At 51.9% G+C, this 17984-nt stretch overlaps 1 protein-coding gene across 1 annotated transcript in view; it reads left to right on the top strand.

Moving 5' to 3' along the window:
- Positions 1–11442, top strand: part of LOC144941899 (prostaglandin E2 receptor EP2 subtype-like) — a 48564-nt gene extending 37122 nt beyond the window's left edge. The window contains exon 2 of the mRNA XM_078868402.1: positions 10629–11442. Coding sequence (XP_078724528.1) covers positions 10629–11363 — 735 coding nt within the window. The 3' untranslated portion in view covers positions 11364–11442. The remainder of the gene's footprint in view (positions 1–10628) is intronic.
- The last annotated feature ends 6542 nt before the right edge of the window (positions 11443–17984 follow it).

The following is a 17984-nucleotide window of genomic DNA, read 5'->3' as shown; positions in this document are numbered from 1 at the left end:
CTCGCGTTACCCGCGCGGGAGAGTAGCGGGGGGGAGGGGGGCGTAGGGGGGATGGGGGGAACGCGAACCCCCCCTCCACCCCCCTCATTAATCACCTCTGAGTGGCTTAATGTGTGGCCTGAGAGACGGGAGGGGGGGTGGGGGCGGGGGAGGGAGGGGAGGGGCTGGGTCATGGAAAGGATGTGGGGCGGGTGATGGTGCTCGGAAGGTAAAACGAGGTTCAGGGTTTGGGGGATACTATGGGGTGGGGGCGGTGGTGGTGGGTGGGTGGGGGGAGTTGAATGGTGGGGAGGGAGGGAGGGGTCGAGGGGGGCATTTGAGGTTACAGCAGTAGCCCGGTTAACGTCGGGGATGCGTTCCTGAAAGGCGCGGAGAGGAATATCGTCAGCGTCGGAATCTTGATTTGGACTGCAGGAGGGGGAATCCGATGAGCTATGAAGCTCTTGTTTGTTCACGCGTGTCCAGTAGGGGACGCGGGGTCAGCAGGTCACAACGACGTCAATCGAAGCGATTTACAGGGCAGTCGCTAGTGGTGATGGTAGTAGTAGTGGTAGTAGTGGGTGGTGGTGGTGGTGGTGGTGGTAGTAGTAGTGGTAGTAGTGGGTGGTGGTGGTGGTGGCGGAGGCTGAGAGGCGACGGGTAACGAGAAAGGGCGGACGATGCTGTCTGTGAGCAACGTTCATCGGCTAGCGGTGATGGTGATGATGCTAGCGGTGATGGTGATGATGCTAGCGGTGATGGTGATGATGCCAGCGGTGATGGTGATGATCTTAGTGGTGATGGTGATGATGCCAGCGGTGATGGTGATGATCTTAGTGGTGATGGTGATGATGCTAGCGGTGATGGTGATGATCTTAGCAGTGATGGTGATGATCTTAGTGGTGATGGTGATGATGCCAGCGGTGATGGTGATGATCTTAGTGGTGATGGTGATGATGCCAGCGGTGATGGTGATGATCTTAGTGGTGATGGTGCTAATGCTAGGGGTGATGGTGCTAGCGGTGATGGTGATGATGCTAGCGGTGATGGTGATGATCTTAGTGGTGATGGTGCTAATGCTAGGGGTGATGGTGCTAGCGGTGATGGTGATGATGCTAGCGGTGATGGTGATGATCTTAGTGGTGATGGTGATGATGCCAGCGGTGATGGTGATGATCTTAGTGGTGATGGTGCTAATGCTAGGGGTGATGGTGCTAGCGGTGATGGTGATGATGCTAGCGGTGATGGTGATGATCTTAGCGGTGATGGTGATGATGCCAGCGGTGATGGTGATGATCTTAGTGGTGATGGTGCTAATGCTAGGGGTGATGGTGCTAGCGGTGATGGTGATGATGCTAGCGGTGATGGTGATGATCTTAGAGGTGATGGTGATGATGCCAGCGGTGATGGTGATGATCTTAGTGGTGATGGTGCTAATGCTAGGGGTGATGGTGCTAGCGGTGATGGTGATGATGCTAGCGGTGATGGTGATAATGGCAGTGCTGATGGTGATGACGATCGTATCCTGTGCGTAATGCGAGCCGCGTGCATCTCCAACATCACAACCCAACACCCCAGGTGATGGTAGCACCGGCTGGAGTCTCACGAGAGAGACAGAGCGAGAGAGACACACAGAGAGAGACTTTTGACTTTTAAACAACTTTTATTAACGCCAGCAGCAAAAGCACTAGAGGCGATTTCGATATGAAATACACAAAGTCACCAGCAAACAAATTCAATTAAACGCTATAAATCCACGCGCTGTGGCGCTAAAAGCACCGCGCACAACACGAAAGAAAAGTCACGTGGTGGTGGTGGTCATCGCGCACGCCACGGTGACGAGCGAGCGCTTCAGAAGGTGAACCCGAGGATGCCGTCCACGCTGGTACAGAGAGGGGCTTTTCCGGCTCCCCAGTGTTTGAAGAAGACGCGCACATCACCGACATGTGTGTGGTACGCGTGCTCCAGCCGGAGCCGCGCCTTAAGCAGGCCTCTGAACACTGGAAGCACAGAGCAGCCGTCAGTGTCACCTTCCAGCATATTTGTTCTCGTTCTGTACACCGCCATCTTCGCCTGAGCACAGGCGAAGTTGTCGAGGTCATGGCGCTTGTTAGCCAGGTAAGGCACCACCCCATATACGAAGCAGCTGTTGTAGAAGGGCACCCCCAGTTTCCTGAAGATATCCCCCAAAAAGGCGGAACATTGGTTTCAGCCGCTGGCAGTGTAAGTACTGGTGGGGCAGATCCTCCCTGACACCGCAGGAAATGCACAAGTCTGTTACCCCCGGCGAGATTCGGCTGAGCCACACGGCCGATGGCAACGTGCCAACCTCCATTGGAGGTCACCGCAGCGTTTGGCTACGGGAGACTTGTACATGAGAGAGAGAGCGAGAGACAGAGAAACTGAGAGAGAGAGTGAGAGGGAGAGAGCGCGCGAGAGAGGAAAAAAACGTGAGAGCGAGAACCGCTGTTGCGTAAACTTACAGCAGGAATCACTCGGACAGGAACTCGGCTCGCCGGAGGCAGTGGCCAGGTGTTGGATCTCAATCCCCGGAATCACGCGGGGTGGGGGGTGGGGGGATCCGGGCCTCCACCCCTCACCCCCCCGACCACTCCGCGACTAATGAACCGGTTAACGAGGAGGGAAGAGCGGTTTTCACGACCTCCTGACTCCTCTGTCACCTTAACCCCATGAGCGCTCTTCCCCCGGCTAACCACGTGAATTCGCACGGCACTCGGTAGGGGGAGGGGATGGGGTGGAGGGGGGAGATGTCTCCACTCACCTCTTCCCGGAGTTGTAGTTGTTGCAGTTGTTGTTGTTGTTGTGATTCGCGAGGCGTGTCAAACGTACGCACGTGTCTTCTTGGTTCTTTCGGTAAAGTCACGTAGGATGGAAACAATAAAAAGAATAAAATAAAACATAATAAAATTATTCTCACGACGTTACGGCCACAACGCAAGCAGCCGTCATCAGGTGAAGACCAGGTCTGTCGGGGAGACAGCGTCTGAATGAAACAGCACCACGCTTGGAACATATATTTAAGCTGGGTTGGAAGGGGGGGGAAAGGCGCCTTGACAAAATAATTTGCATATGAAGAGGAATTTAGCATATTTATGGGCATATTTATGGGAAATGCAGGTATGTGATTAGTACTACTTATGCCCGTGCATTATGCAGGACTAGCAGCATCAAAGGGAGGGGATAGGGGTGTTGAACTTCTTCCGCAACCGTGCCAATCGGAGGTGCGCGTGGATGGTGGGGGTGTGGGGAGGAACAACCAAACTAAGCGCAACAAAGCCGTCTTGAAAGAAGTGAGCTCTTTCGATCGAAGAAATGCAGCGTTGTTTTATTTTATTCTAAAGCATGAGTTCGACAGGCCGCGTGGGGGTGAGCTTCTAATCGATGAGGGCACTCTCGCTCCTCCTCCATCATCCAAGGTCTGATGTCCGTTGCACGTGCTAACTGAAGAAGGGCAATCCCCCGAAACGTCGCCTGTTGTGCGTGCGTGTTTGTATGTATGTATATGTACTTATTTTCCTTTGAAGGCGACAACGACAAATATTCACCACGTACCTAGCCTGTAAGAGACTGTTTGGGGCGAGTGCTGTTAGCGAGTAGCACTTATGAAGGCCGGAAGGGCACGCGAGGGGGGTGGGTGGCCAGCACCACGCCCGGCCGCCTTTGTCTCCCTTGAGGCGATATTTGAGGCTGAGTTTACCTAGGGGAGGCCCATGACCGGTTCAGATAATCGTCACTGGTGTTAGTCGTGAGCCGAAATCGAACTCATCTCCTCCTCTTCATCATTCTCATCATCATCCTCATCATCATCATCCTCATCATCATGATCCTCATCATCATCCTCAATAACATCATCATCCTCATCATCCTCATCATCCTCATCATCATGATCCTCATCATCATCATGATCATCATCAGCATGATCATCATCATCCTCATCATCTTCATCATCCTCCTCATCATCATGATCATCTTCATGATCCTCATCATCACCCTCATCACCCTCATCATCATCCTCATCATCTTCATCATCCTCCTCATCATCATGATCATCATCTTCATGATCCTCATCATCATCTTCATCATCATCCTCATCATCATGATCATCATCATCATCCTCAATAACATCATCCTCATCATCATCCTCATCATCATGATCCTCATCATCATCATGATCATCATCAGCATGATCATAATCATCCTCATCATCTTCATCATCCTCCTCATCATCATGATCATCATCTTCATGATCCTCATCATCACCCTCATCACCCTCATCATCATCCTCATCATCTTCATCATCCTCCTCATCATCATGATCATCATCTTCATGATCCTCATCATCATCTTCATCATCATCCTCATCATCATGATCCTCATCATCATCCTCAATAACATCATCATCCTCATCATCCTCATCATCATCCTCATCATCATGATCCTCATCATCATCATGATCATCATCAGCATGATCACCATCATCCTCATCATCTTCATCATCCTCCTCATCATCATGATCATCATCTTCATGATCCTCATCATCACCCTCATCACCCTCATCATCATCCTCATCATCTTCATCATCCTCCTCATCATGATCATCATCTTCATGATCCTCATCATCATCTTCATCATCTGCCTCATCATCATGATCCTCATCATCATCCTCAATAACATCATCATCCTCATCATCATCCTCATCATCATGATCCTCATCATGATCATCATCAGCATGATCACCATCATCCTCATCATCTTCATCATCCTCCTCATCATCATGATCATCATCTTCATGATCCTCATCATCACCCTCATCATCATCCTCATCATCTTCATCATCCTCCTCATCATCATGATCATCATCTTCATGATCCTCATCATCATCATGATCATCATCAGCATGATCATCATCATCCTCATCATCTTCATCATCCTCCTCATCATCATGATCATCATCTTCATGATCCTCATCATCACCCTCATCATCATCCTCATCATCCTCATCATCTTCATCATCCTCCTCATCATCATGATCATCATCTTCATGATCCTCATTATCATCTTCATCATCATCCTCATCATCATCCTCATCATCATGCTCATCATCTTCATCATCCTCATGATCCTCATCATCCTCCTCCTCGTCGTCGTCATCATCATCCTCCTCCCCTCTCAAGGCGACGAGGAGCACAACTTTTCTTGCTCGCAGACGCTCTCGCGCGAGGGCAGCAATAAATAATGTATTTAGTATCCATCTAATCATTTATTTATTTTGACAGCTGAGCTTCTCATCCGGAGGGCGGCCGAAACCCCGGTGGCCTCAGGCTGAGCCGCATTGTAGCGAGCGGACGAGAACGATACCGCGGCAGCGTCAACAGGACCACGTGTCTCCCTACACCCACCACTCTGCTCCTCATCACTCCTCAGAGCGTTCAAATGCGGGACAACTCCAGCTGACAGCCATTCGCGCGCGCGTATTTCTCTCTGTCTCTCTGTCTGTCTCTCTCTCTCTGTGTGTCTGTCTCTCTGTGTGTGTGTGTGTGTCTGTCTCTCTCTGTCTCTGACCTCCAGTGGAGATTGGCACACTGCACGTTGCCATCGGCCGTGTGGCTCAGGCGAATGTCGCCATGGGTAACAGACTTGTGCATTTCCTGCGGTGCCAGGGAGGATCTGCCCCACCAGTACTTACACTGCCAGCGGCTCAACCCAATGTTCCGCCTTTTGGGGGACATCTTCAGGAAACTGGCGGTACCCTTCTACAACAGCAGCTTCGTATATGTGGTGCCCTACCTGGCTAACAAGCGCCATGACCTCGCCAACTTCGCCTGTACTCGGGCGAAGATGGCGGTGTACAGAATGAGAAAAATGATGCTGGAAGGTGACACCGACGGCTGCTCTGTGCTTCCAGTGTTCAGAGGCCTGCGTGTTCACCTTCTGAAGCGCTCGCTCGTCACCGTGGCGTGCGCGATGACCACCACGACCACGTGACTTTTCTTTCGTGTTGTGCGCGGTGCTTTTAGCGCCACAGCGCGTGGATTTGTAGCATTTATTTTCATTTGTTTGCTGGTGACTTCGTGTATTTCATATCGAAATCGCCTCCAGTGCTTTTGCTGCTGGCGACAATAAAAGTTATTTAAAAGTCAAAGTCTCTTTCTCTCGCTCTGTCTCTGTCTCTCTCTCTGTGTCTCTCTGTGTGTGTCTGTCTCTCTCTGTCTCTCTCTTTCATGCTCATATTTATTCCGTCGATGTCACCGATTCTGAACTTTCCATTACTTGTCTACCCTAAAAGCCGCTCTCCATACTGCTGTTGCTGATGCTGTTCATGCGGCTGGTTGAAGTAGTGGCGGTCATGGTGGCGGTAGTGGTTGTTGGTTGTGGCTCTTGTGGTGGTGGTGGCTGTGGTAGTAGTGGTGGCTGTTGTGGTGGTGGTGGCAGTGGTGGCGGGTCCGTGACTGTGCAGTCACGTGTGTCGTCAATTAACCGACCCACATGGCAGTTTGCTGGCCGTTGTGCCACTAATCCACCCGTGGTTTTATCTATATATAAAATGTATATGTAACGATGATTGATCAAAGCCGATATTGACTCCACACGATACGTGACCATCGAATGCTTCACATTGCGTGTCCATGCTGACACGTCCTTCCAGCGCCGCCTCCGTGTCTCCTCCTCTGCTTGGTCGCCCACTCGGGGCCTCTCTGCGGCCCAGCTTGGCGACCTGACCTGCTCCTCCTCTGCACCGCACACCACGCGTCCCACCCATCACCTCCTCCTAGTCCCAACCTCCAAAGTTGCCGACCCCATCCTCCTGCTCCTCCATCCTACACACCACGCGTCTCAATCCCCCCGCCCCCACCCCTCCCCCTTACCCCCTCCCCCCCCATCACAGCCCCCCCCCCCCGCTCTTCCTGATTACATCTGCAACACTCGCCTGACCGTGATGAAAAGGGTATTCAAGGTTGCGCCCACTGCAAAGAAAAAAAAAACCCATGTAGCAACAATAATAATAATGCGACGAATAATGGAGTTCTTTTTTACATTTTGTGCCGGCTCAATTATTTTGAGAAAGCAAAATAAATAGGCACCGAAGCGTGGAAACAAGAGATCTATAAACACGGCGGTGCTGGATGCGAATCTCTGCCCGAGAGCTCCCCAATTCGCCCTTCGCTCCCGCGAGGTCGCACCAAGAGTTTCCGCACCATTACCTCCCCCCCTCCCTCCTCCTCCCTCCTCGTCACCGTCTCAATCGCTCACTCCTCGTCCCGCTTGCTCGCCCGCTCCGCTCGTTAGGCGACGATAGCGACACCGGGGTCAGCGCCGCCATGAAATCCCTTCGGAGCTGTGGGGGCGCCGGGGTGATTCGGGGTTCAGGAGGAGGGGAGGGATTTGGGAGGGGGGGGGTGGGGGTGTTGTGGGAGGTGTAATTGCTGAGTCGGGACTGCTGAAAAATCTTGGGCTCGGATCTGGATTCCAGGCTGCCCATGGACGGTTGGAACCGGGGTCCTCGGTGCAGTGCGAGTTGGGAATCTCGGCCCCGTCGCCGATGAATTGCAAAGAGGCTCGTGGACTCACAGAGACACCCTTGGACTCACGTAGAGGCTCACTGACTCACATAGACACCCATTGACCTGCTTAGAGACTCAGACTCACATGGAGACCCATTGGCCTGCTTAGAGACTCACTGACTCACATGGATACCCATTGACCTGCTTAGAGATTCACAGACTCACGTGGAGACCCATTGACCTGCTTGGAGACTCACAGACTCACGTGGAGACCCATTGACCTGCTTGGAGACTCACAGACTCACGTGGAGACCCATTGACCTGCTTGGAGACTCACTGACTCACATAGAGACCCATTGACCTGCCTAGAGACTCACAGACTCACATGGAGACCCATTGCCCTGCATAGAGACTCACATAGAGACCCATTGACTCACTGACCTGCTTAGAGACCTACAGACTCACATGGAGACCCATTGACCTGCTTAGAGACTCACAGACTCACATAGAGACCCATTGCCCTGCATAGAGACTCACAGACTCACATGGAGACCCATTGACCTGCATAGAGACTCACATAGAGACCCATTGACTCACTGACCTGCTTAGAGACCTACAGACTCACATGGAGACCCATTGACCTGCTTAGAGACTCACAGACTCACATAGAGACCCATTGACCTGCTTAGAGACCCACAGACTCACATGGATGCCCACTGACCTGCATATAACTCACAGACTCACATAGAGACCCATTGACCTGCTTAGAGACCCACAGACTCACATGGATGCCCACTGACCTGCATATAACTCACAGACTCACATAGAGACCCATTGACCTGCTTAGAGACCCACAGACTCACATGGATGCCCACTGACCTGCATATAACTCACAGACTCACATAGAGACCCATTGACCTGCTTAGAGACCCACAGACTCACATGGATGCCCACTGACCTGCATATAACTCACAGACTCACATGGAGACCCATTGACCTGCTTAGAGACCCACAGACTCACATGGATGCCCACTGACCTGCATATAACTCACAGACTCACATAGAGACCCATTGACCTGCTTAGAGACCCACAGACTCACATGGATGCCCACTGACCTGCATATAACTCACAGACTCACATAGAGACCCATTGACCTGCTTAGAGACCCACAGACTCACATGGATGCCCACTGACCTGCATATAACTCACAGACTCACGTAAAGATCCATTTACCTGCTGAGAGACCCACAGACTCACATGGATGCCCACTGACCTGCATATAACTCACAGACTCACATGGAGACCCATTGACCTGCTTAGAGACCCACAGACTCACATGGATGCCCACTGACCTGCATATAACTCACAGACTCACGTAAAGACCCATTGACCTGCTGAGAGACTGCTAAAAGAGACCCATAGAGGTGCATATAGACTCACAGACGCGCACGTAACAGGCACGTGCTGTTTGGCGTTGTCTATCGTCGTGTGGTTTTTGCAGCCGCATCGAGGGGCACCTCACGTTCCCCGCACACATTTCGACATTTCTCCTGCACGGTATCCATGTCGCAGCCTGGATCTTAGCCCCGCCCCCCGCCTCCCACCTCCTTCATTGAAAGGCTTGGCGGGGGGGGGGAAGGAAACCAGGGCTCTCGCATTGTGTTGGAGGCTGCCAGGGAACTCTTCCTTCACCCCCCCCCCCCGTAACACGCACACCGTAATAATAATAAAGTAGCCGCAATTCTGGTTTGCGAAATGGAATTTCCGCACTTGGAGGCTGAGAGAAGAGGAAGTGTTGGGTATTTCTCTAGGCGTGCGTGCGGGGTTGAGAGATTTGTTTTTTTTTATTGGCTTATTTTTTGTTTGTTAAGTTTTACTTTTAAAGTTTTTACTTTTTCTAAAACAAAAAAACAAATCTCCTTCGCTCGTGCGCCCTCGTCAGAGCACGGCCGCTGCTGTCTGTAGTGGAGGTGAAGGCGCAGCCCATGCAGTTGCTCTCCTCGTGCCACTGCCGGCGGAAGGAACCTCCACTAGAGGGAGCTCGAGAGAGGGGGAGACTCCCTCCTCCTGTAGGGCGTGTTCTTGGCCTACTCTTCCGAATAGGTTTTCCCCTGTTTTCTGGCAACAAAACAGCTGTGTTAAGATCTTCTTCTTGGTTCTTTCGGTAAAGTCACGTAGAATGGAAATAATAAAATAATAAAAATTAAACATAATAATTCTCACGACGTTTCGGCTACAACACAAGCAGCCATCCTCAGGTGAAGAACAGGTCTGTCAGAAAGACAGCGTCTGAATGAACACCACCAAGCTTGGCAGCGTATATTTAAGCTGGGTTGGAGGGGGAAGAGCGCCTTGACAAAGGAATTTGCATATCAAGAGGAATTTAGCCTATTTATGGGAAATGCAGGTATGTGATTAGTACTACTTATGCCCGTGCATTATGCAGGATTAGCAGCATCAAAGGGAGGGGATATGATGTTACAACACCAAACTGAAACCTTTTACACGGTGTTAGGTCATAGGACGCCAAAACACCTTTTGGCGTCCTCTGGTCTAACACCGCTTTGAGACGAGGCTCAAATGAAAGCTGTCTCTGGTGTGGACCAATCAATTTCAAGGACAATGCATTTATTATCAGAGGAGATTTTTTGTTTGCATTCTGACCACAAGCATTGTGGTTAATGCAGACATGGTTCCTTGTAAAAGGTCTTAGTTTGGTGTTTTAACACTTTAACACAGCTGTTTTGTTGCCAGAAAAAAGGGGAAAACCCTATCCTCATATTTGTGTTCTGGCAAAGGAGGTCCCATGATGTAGCTCCTCTTCTTCCTCTTCCTACTCATCTTCTTACTGTTTCTACTCCTCCTACTCTTGCGAATCCAACTCCTCATACTACTATCCCAACTCTTCCTCCAGCATTGATAGAGCCAAGCAATCCTGACTCTCCAGCTGCTGCTGATGAGACACTGGAGCGTCGAAACTGGTCCAGACTTGAAATGACTCACTCCGCAGGAAAGTCCGTGTTATTGATGGGATGTGTACAATCATTACTCGTGTTGTTGTTGTCGTTGTCGTCGTCGTCCAGCTCACCACATTTCGCGTCTGTCTCCGTCCCGCCTCCTACCAGATCCGCGCCTTCATCAACGCGAGCGGCGCTCCGGCCAACGAGGCCCTCGACCTGCTGGGCCTGCGCATGTACACCATCACGCCCATCCTCGACCCCTGGATATACATCTTCTGCCGCAAGTCTCTGTGCCGGCGGCTCTGCGGACGCTGGGCCGGCTCCCGCGGCTCCCGCGGCTCCCGCAGTTCCGGCGGCGGCGGCGTCGGACGCGGCTCCGGCCTCGGGGGCGACGCGGCTCGACGCCGACGGCTCAGCGGCTTCGAGCCCGATCAAGAGACGACGGACGCGGCGCCCTCGGTCGTCGCCGCCGCCGCCGCCGATCGCTCGCCGTGCTCCACCTCGTCGCTGGGGCCGAGGGGCGAGAGGCAACAGCAGCAGCAGCAGCAGCAGCCGCTCGTCAACGGAGGGGCCCCGAAAGCTCCGGAGGGGCCCGCGACGGCGCCGACGGTGACGCCGAGCGGAGGAGCCGCCGCGGTGGCCGCGGCCGGTGGCGCCGCTTGCCCAAACGCCGCCACCGCCGTCACCGCATCGCTCAGCCGCCGCCACTGCCTTAGCGACAGACGCCGTGACGACGATAGCTACGACGACGGTGACGACGAGGGTGACGATGGTGATGATGGTATTGTTGATGATGATGAGCACGGGATGGCCCGTGGGGATTCGGGCGACGAGCTGGCGACGGTCGTTGCCATCGTGGAGGCGGAGGAGTCGAGGCGAGTGCCGGCGTTGACCACGTGATCTGCCCGGCGGGCTCGTGGCGTGTCCGCGTGCGGGACGTTTTCGTGTTTTAATTTAAATTTGTGGTTTTTTGTGTGTGTGTGTGTTTTTTTACGCTAAAAAAATATACGATTTTTTTTCAGGGTTGGGGGGGGAGATGGGTGGGGTGGGGAAGAAGAACATCTATAAAGTGATATTAATAATAATGTAAACAATGATAAAGGCGCGGCCCCTGCAATTGCCTGCTCGAGCCGACAGAGCCGCCCCCACCTCCAGAGGAGGGTACTTGTGTGTCTACTTCACGCACGCTGGCCAGACGTCTCCCGGTAGGTGTGAGTACCCACACTTCTCCCCACCCGCAACGCGAACCTCGCCTCGTCGGGCCGAACCGGCGTAACGCATTGAAATACCGCTGGCTGGGGCAGAGGGCCGGGCCACTTTCGAGGGCGACTTCCCTTGTGGCTTCGCACCTGCCACGCCGGGGAGATATTCTTAGGTTTTTTCGGTAAAGGCACGTAGGTAAAAAATTTAAATTAATAAAAGTAAAATTTAAAAAAAACCTAAGAATGTGAATACTTGCAGTCACGAAAGCTTCAAATCTAGAATTAACGCCGGGGAGATCTGATCGGAACCGGCGGCTTCTCTGGATCGCAAGTCCCAAGTGTACTGCTGGTGGCGCGGCGGTTAGCACGCTGCGCTATTAAGCCGGCGACCAGAGAGGTTCGATACCCGACCACGGTTAACATCAGTGGCGAGTGATGTCTCAACCAGTCCGGGTACCCACACCCTCCCCCCCCCCCCCCCACGACTCCTCCAACCTGTCTTCTGTCTCCAGTGCACACTGACCAGCGCGGTGAAGTACGCTCATCAATCCCCGTGAGCGACAACAGCGTGGGAGGGAGGCCTTCATCCAGCAGTGGATTGAGAAAGGGCTGTCAGTGTATTAGTATTCTTTACATCCAGCGCGTGTGAAGCTGTGGTCTGCCATCATCATCGTCGTCGTCGCCGTGTGTACGGGGTAGACACATTTAGTACCACATCGTGGGAAGTCAGCAGTGACTGCGTCGTGTGGATGGATGGACTGGCCGCCGCCATGAGAATGTGGAATTCCCCCGCACGGGGGCTCTAGGCCAGCAGTTGGGACGGCGGCAGAGAGCGTGGATGATCTAGGTCTCCATGGGCTAAGCCAGGGGTGGGGAACCTTTGTTCTGCCAAGGGCCATTTGGATATTTGTATAACATAATTCGCGTGCCATACAAAATTATCAACTTAAAAATTAGCCTGTTATATTTGGTCAAACATTTAATTAGCTCGTCCCCTAGTGTGATGGCTGGAACTGCTTCTCTTTGGCGAGGCGCGTGATGTTAGCTGGTGTTGATGATGTTGCTACTCGCAACTGCTTTTCCAGGTTTGCTCCTAGATTTTTTGAATTTCGAGTCCCGCCTGCGGTTGCCCTGGCAGGGCCACACCAAATGATTTCGTGGGCCTTGTACGGCCCGCGGGCCGGACGTTACCCACCCCTTTGCTAAGCGAAGTTGAGCCTGGCTATTGATTGGACGGGCGACCACACCTTACATGTGCCGTAGACTGCTGCGTGGCGACCGCTGTGTGTAGCAGTGGAATCGTGCTATATTGCACTGTGCTCCCACGTCTATGATCCCCGCCCTTCACCGACACGCGCTGACCTGTGCGGTGAGGCCCTCATCCAGCAGTGGATTAACTAACGTGGCCGTGCATGTGCAGGCAGATCTGCCGGCGCGCCTTCCCTGCAAGCAAAGTTTGGAGTCTGCGTTCAAAGCGCTCGTTTAATTTGTGTTTGCAAAATCAGTTTTGTGTCAACAACAACAAAAACGAATGCGAAGAAATGACTTGTTTTAATTCGTAACTTATTTCTGTGCGGGGGTCAGATCCCCTGAACTAAATGTGTGTGTGTGTTGTAGATCCCTCCACCACCCGACACGGACAATTACAGGGTGTTTGAAAAAAATGTTAACACTCACACGGAACTATCGTTTTTTAATGCAAAAATAACGGATACTAATAATAATACACTGTGACGTGATAACAAATGTAATGTTAATAGCCTCAAAAGTCAAAGAGTCTCCCACTTGTTCGCCATCGTTGTCAACGCGTGGCCTGGAATCTTCTCCATGTGGTCTCCAGAGCCCGGAGTCACATTTCACGTGGCATTGTTGCAAATTCTCACAAGTGTTAAAACACATTTTGAAGAACCCTGTCATATAAAGTTGTCACGTGACGAACAAACGCGTCCAAATGATTACCGCCTCAGCCACAGAATCATATTCAGAATATTTATCAACACTGGAGGAATCCGATGAGCTGTGAAGCTCTTTTTCACAGATGTCCAGGAACAACAACAACAACAAACACAATACAAACAACATGGTAGCAGCGGCAGGCAGCAGCAGAACGGTAGTGTTTTTCGATTCAAAGCTTTCGTGACTGCAGGGATTCATCTTCTTGGTTCTTTCGGTAAAGTCACGTAGAATGGAAATAATAAAATAATAAAAATAAAACATAATAAAATTATTATGTTTTATTTTTATTATTTTAATAATACAATTATTATGTTCTATTTTTTTTATTTTATTACTTCCATTCTACGTGACTTTACCGAAAGAACCAAGAAGAAGCAACGGTAGTGTTTGCAAGAGAGATCCGCACACATTTTAACAATTGCCGATACAATTCGTTGGCTGTGTGTCGGGTGGAGGTGGGGTGTACGACACACACACACAAATTTTTACTTTAATATTAACGTCAACGCCAACAGCAGCAGCCGCAGCATAAAGATTATCAGCGTGAGCGATGATGATGATGATGGTAGTCGTAGTATTATTGTTTTTTGGTATATCGCTGGTCATATTTGCAGTGTTTATTGCGTCTAGAAAACTCGAAATATGGAAGCCAAGTCATCGTTTCTGATATGGAGCGATCTCTGGGAACGAAGCAAAGCACCGACGTAGAGCAGAGCCCCCCCCTCCCACGCGTGCCCGATTGAAGGGTAAACACATTTTATTGTGTGTGTGTCGCTGTGTGTGTCGCTATGTGTGTGTGTGTCGCTGTGTGTGTGTCGCTGTGTGTGTGTGTCGGGAGCGGTGGCGCAGCGGTGGAGTAGCGGTTAGCGCAGCGCTGTGCTCCGAACCTGGCGACCCGGGTTCGATTCCCACTCACGGCAAACACCGGTGACGATTATCTGAGCCGGTCCTGGGCCTCCCCTAGGTCAACTCGGCTTCAAATGAGTACCTGGTGCGATGTGTAAACATCGTCAAGTGGGGAGACAAAGGCGGCCGGGCGTGGTGTTGGACACCCACCCCCTCGTGTGCCGTGCCGGCCTTCATAGGTGCTCGCTAACTGCACTTGCCCCAACAGTCTGTTAAGGCTATACGGGGATCTTTGTCTTTATGGCGCAGCGGTTAGCGCGCTGAGCTACGAACCCGGCGACCCCCGAGTTTGATTCGAGTGGCGGATATATGAATCGATGGACATTCCCGCTCGGTCAACTCAGCCTCGGATCAGAATCTGCGGCACTGGGTCGTCGCTTGTGAGACAAAGGCGGCCGGGCAATGCTGTGTGTTGGGCACACATCTCTCCCGGCCTTCGTCAGTACTCACTCTCAGCACTTGCCCAAACCGTCTGTCTGGCTGTATGGGGAACCTTTATCTTGCGTGTCATCGGCGCTCGCTAACAGCACTTGCCCACGCCGACTGTTCAAGGCTACACGGTGGCTCTTTGTCTCGAGCTCTGCGTAGTGAGCCGCTGCGTACGGTGCAAATGAAGTTCAATGCACGCGCATACAGCCAAGGGCACGTCCACGGAGGGGAGATGGAGCGATGAGACGTGGAGGCGGCTAGCTTGAATCGTTACATTGTGGCGTTGGCTTGGGAGGATGCCTTCGTCCAGCAGTGGAATGATCATGGCCAAGGGTGAAGGCCGTGATGATTGTGATGAGCATCACGACGTGCGGACGGTCATCAATCCCAGTTTTCTGAGTTGTCCCTGTGAGGGCAGTGATGCTGCTGATGCTGCTGCTGCTGCTCGGATCGCGGAATGGAACAAAAAACAGATTGAGACGTTGCATTCCATGCACCTCGACTTGGCACGAAGAAGAACGTCGGATGCAGCATCACAACAACATCAATCACATCACAACAACAACAAAACCCAGAGGGCTGAGCACTGGGTTCAACTGGCGAGGTGGAGAGAGCGTGCCACCATCGCCAACATCGTCAACATCATCATCATCGCCAACATCGTCAACATCATCATCATCGCCAACATCGTCAACATCATCATCATCGCCAACATGGTTAACATCATCATCGCCAACATCGTCAACATCATCATCGCCAACATCGTCAACATCATCATCGCCAACATCGTCAACATCATCATCGCCAAAATTGTCGACATCATCATCGTCATAATATTGGCTATCGGAATCCCCATTATCAGGTATTAATTTGAGGCTTGTATAAACAACAACAACAACCGCTAATTGCTACTCAGTGGCGGTGACGTCACCACGGCGCTTGTGCCAGGCTAGGTATACTTTGAGGTCACGTGTCGCAGTGCCGAAGGGCGGTTGTCAGAAGGTCACGGGGCAGACCCCGCAGGTGCCACGGATCGACTGACTGAGACGACTGGCAGATGCACCACCTGTCCCCCTACTGTGCCAACTCGCTACGTTTTATCCACTCGGCGCTCCGCTCGTTGTTGTGAGCGTCGCTCCTCCGTCATCCATTGTTGCTGGAGGGCGACTGCCTCCCAACTGCCCAGAGGTAGCGTCCTTCACGAGCCTCCTCCTCAACAGAGGCCGCTCTCGACACTGCTGGTACCGGTCATCGGCAAGTCCACTCAGCTCCATATCGGTCCATCTCTTCTCCAGCCCGTGCGGCGCCCTTTCAGCACCCCCCCCCCCTCTATCCGGCCAGACAGAAAACGCTTGGGCGTGCCGTGGCTGGGCAATGGGGGGGGGCAGCTACAATGACCCAGCCAACGCAGCCTTGGTCTGCGGGGATCGTACACGGACTCACGCACGCGCAGGAGGGCCCCTTCATCCGATTGCGATCATTAACCCGTTTTCCCTCTCCTACCCCCCCCCCCCCAACATATAAATAAATAATCCTCCGTTGCCTGCACTTAGGATGACCGGAATGCGATCCATCACGGAACGTCTGTCTAACGTTTGGGCCCTTCTCCCAAAGAGGCAAGGAATGTATTCCATAAGACGGGCCTTGGGGAAGTGGGGGCAGGGATGGGGGGGGTTACGAGGGGGGGGGGGTGATGGTCAATAAATAAATAAATCGCGCTCGTGGCTCGCGTGTGATTTCTCCACGAAGCGTAAAGCCGGGCTCGGCTTACGGAAGCCACTTAGAGGAGGGAGAGAGGTTTGACCAGAATATGTATAGGGAGGGTCGAAAATAAAATAACAATCCGAGACGTCGAGTGAGAGAGAAGCGAGAAGGAATCCAGTGGCGGTGGCAGGAAGGGGCTTCTGGAATTCTCTTTTTAGCTTCATTCTTTTATTTTCCACGCCGCGGCACTTAAACGAGGGTCCATTATACGGCAGATCGTGGAGAGATGTGAAACTCAGCCGTGGCTCTGTGGTTAAAGAAAACAAAACAATAATATCTGCGCCCTGTGTGTTTATATTATATGAAGCGTATATATCACCCGATGGGAACGGTAAGTGTCGTGGATAGCGTGCTGCGGATGGGTTATGCACCCAGCGAAAACGAGTTCGATTCCCGCTCACGGCCACCAAAACCAGTGACGATTATCATCATCACCCAGTAGTTAGACAACCTGTCTAACCACCACCACGTGGTTAAACAACCTGTCTAACCACCACCACCACCACGTGGTTAGACAACCTGTCTAACCACCACCACCGCCACCACGTGGTTAGACAACCACCGGTGGTGAGACGGGCGAGCTCACTCACCCTGTGTCGGTCTTCTCTCGTGACTCACCTGTTCCACCTGCACGCCCACCCTCCCCACCGTCGTGTGACCGAGTGGGACTCTGCACTTGGCAGTATTTCTCGTTCCTAACCTCGTGCATGGCGCGCTGAGCCCACCGGATGAATTACGCCGTATAAATGTAAATAATAACAATTATTACCACCGTCATCATTATTGTCATCATTGCCGGAGCTCCTCACGCATCGCTACGGCTCCCTAAGTCAGACGGATGCGCTCCGAACGCAGCCTCAAAGCGGCGAGGTGATTCGTCTTCTTGGTTCTTTCGGTAAAGTCACGTAGAATGGAAACAATAAAAATTATAAAATAAAACATAATAAAATAATTCTCACGACGTTTCGGCCACAACGCAAGCAGCCGTCATCAGGTGAAGACCAGGTCTGTCTGACGCTGTCTCCCCGACACACCTGGTCTTCACCTGATGACGGCTGCTTGCGTTGTGGCCGAAACGTCGTGATAATTATTTTATTATGTTTTATTTTATTATTTGTTTTGTTTCCATTCTACGTGACTTTACCGAAAGAACCAAGAAGATGAATCCCTGCAGTCACGAAAGCTTTAAATCGAAATTTGAGTTGATTCGTCTTCATTTGCTTGGAGGGCGGGTGGCGGAGGCGGAGGAGTGGGGTGAGGACCG

The sequence above is a fragment of the Lampetra fluviatilis genome, chromosome 25 (genome assembly GCF_964198595.1).
Source record: "Lampetra fluviatilis chromosome 25, kcLamFluv1.1, whole genome shotgun sequence".
Classification (NCBI taxonomy): Eukaryota; Metazoa; Chordata; class Hyperoartia; order Petromyzontiformes; family Petromyzontidae; genus Lampetra; species Lampetra fluviatilis.
This window is presented reverse-complemented; position numbering and strand designations above follow the sequence as displayed.